The sequence below is a fragment of the Perognathus longimembris genome, chromosome 1, assembly GCF_023159225.1.
Source record: "Perognathus longimembris pacificus isolate PPM17 chromosome 1, ASM2315922v1, whole genome shotgun sequence".
In the NCBI taxonomy this organism is placed as follows: Eukaryota; Metazoa; Chordata; class Mammalia; order Rodentia; family Heteromyidae; genus Perognathus; species Perognathus longimembris.
The window spans coordinates 133,471,780-133,484,898 of NC_063161.1; the positions used below are offsets into that span (position 1 = coordinate 133,471,780).

General features: G+C 51.0%; 1 protein-coding gene across 1 annotated transcript in view; it reads right to left on the minus strand.

Annotated features, from left to right (window-relative positions):
• Window positions 1-926: 926 nt before the first annotated feature.
• The window catches only part of Gabbr2 (gamma-aminobutyric acid type B receptor subunit 2), a 324,986-nt gene continuing 312,793 nt past the window's right edge, over window positions 927-13,119 (minus strand). The window contains exons 14-19 of the mRNA XM_048337731.1: window positions 11,082-11,192; window positions 8,796-9,020; window positions 7,504-7,686; window positions 6,728-6,857; window positions 2,500-2,617; window positions 927-1,376 (exon numbers count right to left, since the gene is read on the minus strand). Coding sequence (XP_048193688.1) covers window positions 1,211-1,376; window positions 2,500-2,617; window positions 6,728-6,857; window positions 7,504-7,686; window positions 8,796-9,020; window positions 11,082-11,192 — 933 coding nt within the window. The 3' untranslated portion in view covers window positions 927-1,210. The remainder of the gene's footprint in view (window positions 1,377-2,499; window positions 2,618-6,727; window positions 6,858-7,503; window positions 7,687-8,795; window positions 9,021-11,081; window positions 11,193-13,119) is intronic.

The window sequence follows — 13,119 nt, forward strand, 5'->3', positions numbered from 1 at the left end:
TTGAACCCAGGTCAGTTTGACTCCCTGGCCAGTGCTCTTTGGGGGTAGGAGGTTTCAACGAAAAGGAAAGGGGCTTTATGAAGGAAGAAGCGATCTGTGGCTGGATGGCCCCGGTGGGTGCAGAGGGGAGAACTCGCTGGCTCTTCTGGAAGCCCAGGGAAGCCCTCAGCCAGCGCCCCCTCCCCGGTGACACCACGGGGGGTCTCCTGCAGCAGAATGCCCACACATAGTCACTTTGGTCAGAAACAAAGTCAGTGGAGGACAAAGCAAAAGGGAAAAACAAAACAAAAAAAAAAAAAAAACAAAGCAAAACAAAAAATTCCCAGCCAGCCCTTGGGCCCTGATGGGAGAGGTTAAAGTGCACAATCTTTCTTTCTGGTGTGTGCTGGGAAGCCGTGTTCCACGATCAGCGCGGTGGTCCCTCTCGTGAACGGGAACACTGGATCTGAACACAAAGACGCGTGCGGCGGACGTGGTGGGTGCGCGGGACAGACTGTCGGTGGAGGCTGCAGAGTGTGTCTGCAGGCACGTGCCCTAAATCCCCTCGGTCCCCCGGAACGGGTGTTATTGTGTTAATGTGCGGCGTTTATCAGAGTAACAAACATCTCTTCAGTGATGGCGCCCCTGGGAGCATGCCAGGCGGGCCTGCTCAGGTACCCCAGCCCCAGGGCAGTGCCCGAGTGCCCTTCTCCAGGACTCTCTGCCAGGGAGAGGAGGGCGGGCTGGGCTGGCTGCTGGGCACCTGGTGGCCCTGTTTCCCCCGGAGGCAGATTCTCAGAGCCCGGTCCTCTTCCTGAGGCTCAGGGCCGCGGGCTTGGTGAGTCTGGCTGGCGCTCCAGGACTGTCTCCTTGTCTAGAGTTATTATCATTGTTACTATTTTTTTTTGTGGGATGTGTGTGTGTGTGTGTGTGTGTGTGTGTGTGTGTGTGTGTGCAAGTTTCAAATATCATAGCTCTTCCTTGTTTGCAGACATTACATAAGGAAGAAGTCATTGTCATTCCTCTTCTTTGTGAAAGAATAAGAACTTCACAAATAAGGCTCGCGGTCAGGCGCCAAGTCCCTGTCCTGTCCACGCCAGAGCCAGCCGAGCCGAGGCAGCCCCGGCGCCCAGCTTCTCTGCGGCCAGAGCTGACAGGATGCCTGTAGCAGACGCCTGTGCCCGGCGTGGTGCGGTCACCCGGGAGGCCCCGGCCCAGGCCTCCCACCCTTTTACAGGCCTGAGACCATGACTCGGAAGGAGGGTGGCACGTGTCTGTGGCGGGGGCTGGCGGTGGGGCTGACGCAGGGGCTGACGCAGCTGGCATCCACACCTCCGATGGATGGGAGGTAGGCGTGGTGGAGGATCGGGAGCTGGAGGGACAGCCGGCGCTGGATGCTGCAGGAAAGAGAGAGCTGAGTGAATGAGGGAGGCTGGCTGCTCCCCAAAACTTCCCCGTGCCCACTTAGGCTCAAAGAGTTGAGCCTAAGGAGCTTGATTGTCTCTGAATCCAAGATCTGTGAGTCCAATCACTATTGAGCCATCCAGCAGGAGTTTATTTATTATTGTTGTTGTTGGTAGTGGTGGTGATGGGGCTTGAACTCAGGGACCAGGTGCTGTCCCTGAGCTCTTTCGCTCAAGGCTCTACCACTCTGAGCCACAGCTCCACTTCCAGTTTTCTGGTGGTTAATTGGCAATAAGAGTCTTAGGGACTTTTCTATGGGGGCTGGCTTTGAACTGTGATCCTCAGATCTCAGCCTCTTGAATAGCTAGGATTACAGGCAGGAGCCACCAGTGCCCATCTAATTATTATTATTATTATTATTTTAACACCCGTCTTGGGGCTTGAACTCAGAGCATCATGCTCTTGCTTGGTTTCTTTTGCTCAAGGCTAATGCTCTAGAACTTGAGCCTCATCTCCACTTTTGGCTTTTTGCTACTTAGTTGGGGCTAGTCTCTTGATTTGTCTCCTTGGGCTGGCTTCAAACTCTGACCTCAGATCTCAGTCTCTTGAGGAGCTAGGATTAAAAAGCATAAGCCTCTGGCATTCAGCTAGAACATGGGATCTGATGTCGGCCACAGCCAAGTTCAAATCCTATCTCTTGCATTCAGCAACTAAGTGATTAATATTTTTGTTTTGTTTTGTTTGGCCAGTCCTGGGGCTTGGACTCAGGGCCTGAGCACTGTCCCTGGCTTCTTTTTACTAAAGGCTAGCACTCTGCCACTTGAGCCACAGCGCCGCTTTTGGCCATTTTCTATACATGTGGTGCTGAGGAATCGAACCCAGGGCTTCATGTGTAAGAGGTGAGCACTTTACCACTAGGACATATACCCAGCCCTGATTAATATTTTTGAATGTTAGTTCTCTTACCTATAAGAAGAATGGGGGGCAGGGAATGGCTGCATAGGGAATAAAATGGTGATTATAAAGTATGTGTGTGTGTGTGTGCGCACATTACAGCAGTTATTCAGGGTGCTAGGCTCTCAGGTAGTAATTCGCAAGGAGATCACAAGCACTTACTGTTCCGGGGAGTTTATGTCTTCAATGGGGTCTTTGCATGTCCGGGTGGGTTCTGCTGTGTTCCACTGTAGCTGGGGATTCTGATCGAGGTGATTTTTTAAAATGCCCTTTCCTCCATCTGCGTGTAAAACAATGGTACCACAAGTTATTAACTGAGCTTTTCAAAATCAACCATGCAACCTTCAGGATGCTGCCCAGAGACAGAGAATGAGAAAGCAATCCCCTGGTCTCGTCCCCAGGACAGAAGATGCTTCGCAGCCTCCATCCCAGGGGAGATGGCAGCAGGGTGCTCGGGGAAGGGTAGCCTTTCCCCACCTCTTCTCACCAAGAACGGGTGGGAAAATCATCTGGCGGATAATGTAGCTAGCATAGCTGAGAACATTAAATCCCTTTGTACTGGCTCATAGGATACAATGACAAGGGGAAAAAAGTCCTTGTGGGATATTTTGGTATACAATTATCAGTTTATCAGTTTACAAGAATAGTAGCTACGTGCTGGTGGCTCATGCCTGTAATCCTAGCTATTCAGGAGGCTAACACTGGATGATCCTGGACTGGAAAATCCAAGAGACTCTCCAAGTAACCACCAAAATGCCAGAGGCAGAGCTGTGGCTCAGGCAGTAGAGTGGTAGCCTTGAACAACAACAAAGAAAGCTTTGTGATAGCATTCCGGCTTTGAGTCCAAGCCCTAGGACTTGTAAAATGGAGGTGGGGTGACATCATAGGGAGTGCTATTAATATGAACTGACGGACAGGAAATGGCTTTTTTTCTTTTTTGAGGTACTAAGGATTGAATCCAAAGACTCACACATGCTAAAGGAAGTGTTGTGTCACGGAACTACATTCCCAACCCCCTTAATTTTTTTTTAAATTAAATGAACTTTATTTTTATTTTATTTTATTTTTGTGCTGGTCCTTGTGCTTGAACTCTGGGCCTGGGTACTGTCCCTGAGCTTTTGTGCTCAAGGCTGGCACTCTACCACTTGAATCAAAGATCCACTTCTGCCCCCTCCTGCCCCCATTTTTTGTAGTTAGTTAGAGATAAGCGTCTCATAGACTTTGCTGCCCAGGCTGGCTTCTAATAGTGATCATCAGATCTCAGCCTTCTGAGTAACTAGGACTACAGGCGTGAGCCACTGACACCTGGCTAATTTTATTTTATGTTTATTATCTTTAAGTAGTTGTAGAGAAGGATTTCAATTCAACATGTCAGTGTGTGAGTATAATGCATCCTGATCAGTTCTACCTCATCTTCAGCCTCCTCCCCCAACTCCCCCAACCTCACCCAGCCCCTCAAGTTACCTGGTTCATTTTTTCACATATGTACATTGAATACGATGACCGAATCCTCCCAGCCTCCCTGTCTCCATTCATCTGCCCCCTCCCCTTGGCCTCTCACCCCATTGCACAGGTTCCAGCTTCTCGCTATACATTTTGTTAAACTGTAAGCTCATTGTTCAAAAGAGTTATACCATTAAACCTCTCCTCTGCACGTACCATGCTTTTGTTACTGTGTTTGTACATACACATGCACATGGCCCTGTATATCCTTTATTCTTTTTTTTTTAAATTTTAAATAGGTTGTTGCAGTTGTCCAGGCTGAACTCCCACTTGCCTTCCCCAGCCTCCAGAGTCGCTGAGATTACAGGCATACACTACCACCCTTGGCAAAAGGGCCTATCTTTTGTCCAGAATTTCTACTACTGAGAAGGAAATAATCAAGAATGTGTGCCAAGATCTATACAAAATGTTCTACTCAGCACCACGACGAATAGCTAAGCATGGGAACAAATCCAAATTCGTTCAGTAATAATGGCATGTATTCTGGAGCCTCTCCTCAGAGGGAACTCTGTTTTTTATTTTTTGGTGCCAGTCTTGGGGCTTGAACTCAGGGCCTAGGTGCAGTCCGTGAGATTCTTTTTCACAGGATTAGTACTTTGAGCCATGGTACCACTTCTGGCTTTTTGCTGAATAGTTTATTGGAGGTAAGAGTCTCTCTCTCTCACAAACTTTCCTGTATGGGCTGGCTTTGAATGGTGATTCTCAGACCTCAGCCTCCTGAGTAGCTAGGATTATAGCCGTGAGCCACTGATGCCCATCTATTCAAAGGAATAATGTACAGCCACAAATGATGGGGTCAAAATCCTTCCCATGGGGAAGATTAAAGAAGGATGGACTCCTTCTCTCTGAGAGGGCCAGATGGATGTGGTTGGGAGAGGAGAGGTGCTAGTTTGATCTCACTGCAAAGGGTGACCTTATAGCTATGTCATTTGCCACCTTGAGAATACCCTTGATCCTTATTCATCATAGATTCTGCAGTTACACACATATCTATTTGATGACATTGATTTGTAGCCCTGTGATCAAGACTTTCCATGGTTTGTGAGCATTTGATGCTACAAACCAAGTGGAAATTTTCTTTCAAGCAGGTTGAACACAGGGTCTTGCATTTTTGTCAGACGGGTGCTCAACTACTTGAACCACCTCTCTCCCCCCATTCTCCACTCTCCTCTTTTTTGTGTGTGTCAGTTGTGGGACTTGAATTCAGGGCCTGGGTGCAGTCCCTGAGCCTCTTTGTGCTCAAGGCTAGTGCTCCATCACTTAAGCCACAGCGCCACTTCTGGTTTTTCAGTGGTTAATTGGAGTTAAGAGTCTCATGGGGACTTTCCTGCCTGGGCTGGCTTCAAACTGCGGTCCTCAGATCTCAGCCTCCCCAGTAGCTAGGATTACAGGCATGAGCCATAGGCACCCAGCTTTTTAAAATGTTTTCCCTTTTGAGACAGAGTCCTGCTAGGTAGCACCAGCAGGCCTTAAACTCACAGGTCTTCTGTCTCAGCCTTTGTGAGTGCTGGGATCACAGGCATGTGCTACCATGCCATGCCTGGCTGTCAAATGTGGAAAGTTTGAGTTGCCTGGTGCCTATATTCCCAGCGAGGTGACACTCTGCCTTTTCCTTAGCTCTTGTGCTATAAATAAGGGTTGTTTCTTTTTGAGACTTATTTAGCCTTGCACATTTTTGTTCTTTCTGTGGTTGTAGAGCTGCTCACATGTCACTCAAACCCTTGCCAGTTACCAAAACTACCAACACCTTGGACTAAACCAAGCCCACCAATCTACCCCCTGGACTCTTATCCTCTACAGCTATTCAAAAAACCTCATTTCTGTTATTTATAAATCTCCCAGATTGTAGTATTTGCTATAGTAGCATGGACTGAGAGATATAGAATAAACACCAGCTGTGCATTGCTGGGTTAGATCAGCCACGAGTGATCACTAACCCCTGCTGGTCCCAACAGAGAAGATTTAACTCACCCTCCTTCCCTCCCTTCCTCCCTCCTTCCCTCCCTCCCTCTCTGACTTTCTTGTGCCAGTCCTGGGGCTTGAATTCAGGGTCTGGGCACTGTCCCTGAGCTTTTTCTGCTCAAGTGCTAGCTCTGCCACTTGAGCTACAGCACCACTTCAGGCTTTTTCTGAGTAGTTTATTGGAGATAAGAGTCTCATGAACTTTCTGCCTGGGCTGGCTTTGAACTGCAATCCTTAGATCACTGCTTCCTGAGTAGCTAGGATTATAGGCGTAAGCCCTCAGCACCCAGCTTTAGTTTTAGTTTGCTTTCTTTCAACAAGGAGTGAGATTGAGCCCCTTTTCCGATGTGAAAGAATTAGTATTTTTTTTTTGAGAATGCTTTTGTGTTGCTGGTCTTATTCATTTGTCTATAGATACATATATTTTGTGTATAATCAACTATAATTTCTTCTTACATGGCCAAGGCATAAGCTTATTGTCTGAGTTAAAAAAAATATTTTCTTGTGGTACTGAGCTTAATGCTTGTCAGGCAGGTGATTTTAGGCCCCCAGTCTAAAAAATATTTTGAGACAGGGTCTCAAATAGGATACTTCTAGGATAGCCTAGGCTATCCTAGAAGTAACAATCCTTCTGCCTCAACCTCCAGAGTGCTGGGATTATAGGTGTGTGCCACCACACCCAGTTTGGGTTAAAACATTCCTTGGCTTAGTTTATTGCTTGATATATACACACACACACACACACACACACACACACACACACACACTAATGCTGAATGTTGCCTTTGAAAAACAGGCTTCTTTGAAGTTATATTTATTAACAGTTCCTCTTGTGCATCAATCTAAGAAATGCCATCTCCTCTCTGGGATTATTTTACAAAGGATGTTGCTGGTGTTTCCTTTCCTGGTGCCACCAGTTTCTCACCTGTGCTCTCGGTGAAGTTGCCCAGGTTGAGGATGTCGTTGAGCTCTTGGTAGTGGTTCTGCTTGATGTAGGTGGTCTTCTCAGGGGTGTCCTGCAGCTGCATGGTGACCTCCTCCAAGTCTTTATCCAGCTGCAAGGCAAGTTTCCGGCTCAGTCAGTGTGCCACCCCTCCCTGCCCTGGCCTGCTTTGCAGCTCAGCCTTCAGCACCAAGAAGAGGGCTTGCCCAGTGTGCTGGAGGAGGCAGAAGGAGCCTGCTACTGTGTGTGTGTGTGTGTGTGTGTGTGTGTGTGTGTGTGTGTGTGTATGTGTGTATGTGTGTGTGTGTGTGTGTGTGTGTGTTTGTTTGGTGGTACTGGGGCTTGAATTTAGGACCCAGGCACTGTATCTTTAGCTTTTTCATTCAAGGCTAGCTAGCACTCTTGCTCCATATCTCCACATCTGGCTTTTTGTGGGTTATATTGGAGATAAGAGTTTTGTAGACTTTCCTGTCTCTAGGCTAGCCTTGAACTCTGATCCTCAGCTCTCAGCCTCCTGAGTGGCCTGAGCCACTGGTACCTGCTCCATGTCTTTCTGAGGATGCCTTGAACCAGGCACTGCTGGACCCCCAAAGCCAGGGCTGGGTGGCTAGTATCCTCCTGATGTACTGCTTTCCCCTGATTTATGCTGCCCCAGCTCTCCCGCTGTAGAGACGGCTGGAGTGTGGGAGTGGGACAGAGGCACAGGGAGGGTGAACGGGCCTGGCTGCCGGCCACTGGCGGTGGGCTACAGGCCGTACCTCTGTGATCTTCATCCGGAGGCGGTGGTTCTCGGACTGCAGGCCCTCCAGGCGGGACGTGCTTGCCTGGTTCACGCTGGTGACTGAGGTGGATGTTTTGGAATCCTCCTTCTTCTGGTTGTGGGTGAACTGGAAGCGCCTGTTCTGTGTGGCTGCGTCTGGGTTTGTCCTCAGAGTGATGAGCTAAGGGGACAGACAGGGGTGGGCATGGAGAGCCTGGGCCATCCCCCCTCTCCCCTGCATCCCTCCCTCCCTCCCTCCTTCCCTCCCTTCCTCTGAGTGGCCAGCAGAGGGCCCCCAGGGAAGGAGGCAGGGTGGGAGCTGAGGGCCCAGGGCCTGGGCCAGCCTCTGCATCTAGCTTGGGTATGACCTCGGGCAGGCTGCTTAGATTCTTCCAGGCTAGAAGTTTCTCTCCTGCCCCTCTGCACCCCACCCATCCCACAGAGGCCACCCAGGGCCTTTGGGCCTAGCTCCTGCTGAGCCTCAGTTTCCCCTTAGGCCTTGCTCCATGTGGACAGCCCTGGAGGGGACAGTGGTAAAGACTCTGGGACAGAAGAGAGTGAAGAGTGCTGGGGGAACCCTGGATGAGTTTGGAGACAGGTGGGTCCCGGGTAAAGGCAGTTTCCTAATAGCAGCTTTGAACCCCACAGATTGATTATTGGAGTTTCCGTTGGTCAGGAGTTGGGCATGTCTTAGCTTTAGCCAAAGATGTTGTTTATGGAAGGCAAAGTCGTTGAGAACTATCTCTGGCTCACGGTGCTGTGAACTTAGTGTGGGGTGACGGGAGCACGTGACAGTCCTATGTCCTCGCTGCCTTTTCTCAACCTGTGATCATGTGACCGTCCATTGCTGTGGCCTGCGTACAACTTAAGAGTGGCCCCAAGAATTAGGTGCTGGAAGTCTGGTTCTCTGGGTGGCAGGGATGAAATGACAGGACTGTTAGGAGATGGGCCCAGCAGGGGGTCATTGGGTCATTGGGCAGCATGGGTTGGAAGAAGTTAAGGAAGATCTTGTGGGACTCAGTTCTTGGGGGGTAGCTGCTCTCTGCCTTTGTCTCCTCCCCCTGTGTGAGTGCTCTTTAAGATCCTCACCGGAGCTGAACCATGCTGCCACCCTGCTGTCCAGTTCCCAGAAACCGCCCACTAAACTAACCGTTTGATTCAATAATGTTAGCCAGCCCCCATCCCTTTCATCACGGTGACAGAAAGATGGACAAGTACAGTCCATGTCTGCACGTTTCCCAAGGGGAGAAAGCCCAGTAATGGCGCGCAGCGGGGACAGAGGCCGGGTACCTTTGGCACGAATACCAGGCAGAGGGTAATGGTGCTACAGAAGATGATGACCAGCGCCACAATGCAGAACTGCACGTTGGGCTGGTCCCGGGTGAGGAAGGAGACGGCGGCCCCGATGATGCACATGATCCCCACGTTGTACACGCTCATCCCAATGTACTTGCTGTCGTTGAGCGCGGGGATGCTGACGTTGCGCGTCTCCCATGCTAAGAAACAGCCGAACAACTGCAACCAGGAGCAGAGAGGGGAGACACTCATTACCATTCGCCACTCCAGAAGCTGCCAGGCCCCGGTGGCTCACATCTGTCATCCTCTATACTCAGGAGGCTGAGACGGGAGGATCATGGTTCAAAGCCTGCCCCCCGGGCAGGGAAACATCTGTGAGACTCTTATCTCCAATGAATCACAGAAAAAGCTTCAAGTGGCGCTGTGGCTCAAGAGGTAGAGCACTCGCCTTGAGGCCCAAAGGAGTGCAGGGACAGTGCCCAGGCCCCAAGTTCAAGCCTGCCAGGACTGCCCCTGCCTGCGCCCCCTCCCCCCCCACCCCAAAGTTGGAAGTGGAGCTGTGGCTCAAGTGGTAGCGCAATAACTTTGAGCAAAAAAGTTCACGTCCTAGGACTGGAACCCCGCCGCCCCCCCTCCCCCAAAAAGCTGCTAATGCAAAGCTGCCCAGGAGGCTGGGGGAGAGAGGCTGGGGTCCGGGCCAGCAGGGTCTTCCCCATGCTCCCGTGTGTCCCTGAGCTGCATTCCACTGAGGAGGTGCAGATGGGAAGTGCGACAACTGTCTGGCTCTCCACCCCCAGGTTATAGAGGGAAGAAACTCCATATCTTGGCCACCTGGTCTCACTCTCTAGAGAACACAAGCCCAGAGAGGAAAAAGGTCCCATTCAAGGCTACACAGCAATATGGTGGCAAAGGGAACCATGTCGCCAGTATTTTGGTCCAGTCCTGTTTTACAGGCAGACATTTCCTTCCTTCCTTCCTTCCTTCCTTCCTTCCTCCCTCCCTCCCTCCCTCCCTCCCTCCCTCCCTCCCTCCCTCCCTCCCTCCCTCCCTCCCTCCCTCCTCAGGTGTGAGCCACCAGTGCCTGACTAGAACTTCAGAGCACAGATGACTTCACTGCCTCTCTCAAGTTCTGAAGGGGGACATGGCTGGGTTCTGGGCCATGCCCCTTAAGAAGAAATGATTGCAGGGAGTTGGAAGGTCTCTTTTGAAGGAAGGGATGTTGATTTCCCTAGAAGCTGGAGTGGAACAGGAGGGGTGGAGCTGCAGCAGTGGTCTTGGGTCATGGGGCGGATGCTGGACTGAGGGTGTGTGCGGAGTGAGCCCTACCCCAGCCTTCCTGACCTCTGGAGCTGGCTTACTGGAGGGAAAGCTGCTTCCTCTTTAACTACCATTACTCTGGGTTCTTTCTCATTCGAAGCTCTGCTCCTGACCAACCCATCTCCCTGGAGCAGTGGAAGAGGTGAGATTGACCCTTTCACTGTGGCCTGTGTGGAGGGGTGGAGGGCTGAATGGGGTGAGGGAGAGTTCAGACTCTTTACAGATTCAGGGGCTCTGTTCTTGGCTTGGTCACCAGGGAGAGCTCGCCAAGGCATTTCTGTACTTCAGTAGCAGGCCTGCAGCTTGGGCATGGGACAGCTGCATGAATGGTCCAGGACCACCTCAGGACCTCTGTCTTAGGGTGCGTGTGCTGACAGCATATTGCCCTGTGGTGGGAGGGGCGGAACACAGAACCAGAGGGTCTGGAGTGACCTGTACCGGCCACTGGCCATGGGACTGGGCAGTCGTGTCACCTTTCCCAGCTGCACTGACAGGGTCTGAGACATGGGAGTCATTTTAACACTTGCCCCTGGTTTCTGTTTGGATGAACAGAGGCACGTGAGGGTCTTTTGTGGATGGAAATGTCTTGTATGGATGGGATTTTAGGTAGCCTGGGTTGTTACTCTCTCTGTCCTCTATTCTTTTCCCTAGTTGTGTTCCTTCCCTCCTTCTCTTCTTCCCTCCCCCCACCCTGCTCTTTTCTCTCTCTCTCTTTCTCTGTTTTGCTGGTACTGGGCTTGAACTCAGGGTCAGGGACTCTTCTACTTACTATTCGAGTAATCTTGGGCAGGATGCCAAGCTCCAGTGTCCTCGTCGGGGAAATGGGAGCATCACCTGTACTACCCATCTCCCTGAGCTAACGCATGGCAGGCGTGGGGCCTGGCAAAGGATCAGTGCTTAGCCTTGCGTTCTGATTATCGGGTGAGAGAGGAGGTTCCCCCATCTCTACTGCTGTGCACCTACCATGAGGAGCCCCTTGTAGGCGTAGACAATGCCCAGCCAGATGGTCATGTGGGTGTTTTCACAGTGTTCCAGCAATGGGCGGATGGAGATGTCCCGGCCTGCTGGATCCGGCTGTGCAAAGAGAAAACAGAAATGCCAGGGCTGAGCCCGCCACACCCACAGCCAGGCCCCTCCTTAGCGGAGGACCCTTTTCCATTCCAGGAGCAGACAGTGCCCAGCTCAGGAAGACTTCTGGAGCCCAGCTCTGTGTTCCCCTGGTATGGGGCTTAGGCCCAAAGGAGCACCTACACCCTCTGCTTGTTGACGTTGATGACCCCTCCCCCCCAACACCATTGTACCAGTCCAACTTGAGCCAGAGCTGCTCAGGGTAAGGATTGGGTCAGGCTTGCAGCCCTAGGATCTAGCACAAGACTTGGCCCACAGCAGGCATCTGTCATGTTTGTTGAAAGAGTGAGGGAACAAGTAATCTGCAAATCTTCAGACATCTCTGGGGCTAACTTAGGGAGCTGGACATAAGGAATATACCTACCAAGCCCTCCTAGGCAGACCTGCATTTCAGAAACAGTGGTAGCAGCCATGACATTATGTACCATGTGACCCATCCTGGGGTCACAGCTGATTGGACAAGAGGGGCCTGGCTGATTCCAGGCAGCCAATCCTGAGGCAGGTCGCAGACTCTGGAGGTGTTGTAGTATAAAGAAGTGCTCTTCCCACAGAGGGAGGATAGATAGAGAGCATCCTATCCCAGCACATCCTCAGGAATTTTCTAGGAAACTGAGAGAACTAGCCAGATGGTGGCCAGAGGAGAAAAAGACCTCGGGGAATGAAACAAACTATAACTTTATTTTTGTGCCCTTATCTTGTTTTTGTTTTTATTTTGTATTTGGGACTACACTGCAGATATCTTTACCCTCTAAGTATTTCAGCATGTATTTCTAAGAATGAGAGACACACATATCACATACACTCTCCAAATGCAGTGAACGTAACACTGATACCGTATGTTATTTAACATAGTAGCTCTTTCCAAATTTCACCAACTTGATCCGATAATACACTTTAAGGCACCTGTGGTGTTCAGGATGCCGTGTTTTGTCAGGGTTGTCCTGTGGCAGACTGGTAGTAAGGGGTGGGATAAGGGGTGTAGAAGCAGTCGGGGCTGGAAACCCTAGTCTTTTGGGCAGGTTGTCTAGGCTTGGCCTTTGGGGCAGGCACTGACTGGGCTCCTGTGAGTAATAAAGATGGTGCTCTCCTGTGCAATGGGAAGACAGGGAAGGCGAGGGGAGCCTAGATTCAGGCCATTTTGTCACCAGATCACCAATCTTCCTGCTTTCCCAGGCTTGATTTTCCCTTCAGCTGTCCCATGCCACAGAAAGCCTTCATTCGGCCATGCGGGGGTCTATGGGCACTGAGTGTACTTGGGCTGTAGTGCTGGAGGGGCCACAGGGTCCCCTTGAACCTTCTCCAAGTAGGAGACACCCCAGGGGTGGAGGGATCTCCAGAACCCAAAGGCAAGGCCAGAGACTTGCCCTCTCGGGCGTCATGCCCCCAGGAGCTGGGCTGCCTCTCCCCGTGGGTAACCGGCTCCCACCCCCCCCTACTCCTCCCTTGCCAAATGAGAGCCAGAACGGACTTGCATCCTGGGTCAGCACACCAGGCAGGTAGAGGGATGCAGTGGTCTGTCTTCAGAGTCACACAGGCGCAGCAAACCCATCCATGATTGTGCCTGTCGTTTTACAGTGAAAAGGAGTAGCTTGTGATGGATTCTTAGAGGCTGGAGGGGGGCGGGGAGAGGACTGGTTCTATCAGACACCATTGTTTGGTGTAATAACTATTAGTGGGGCCAGGTGCCAGTGGCTCCTGCCTCTAATCCTAGCTACTCAAGAAGCCAAGATGTGAGGATTACGGTTCAAAGCCAGTTTGGGCAGCAAAGTCAGTGAGACTCTTACCTCCAATTAACCACCAGGAAACTGGAAGTGGAGTTATGGCTCAAAGTGGTAGAGTGCTAGCCTCGAGCAAAAGAGCTCAGGGACAGCAT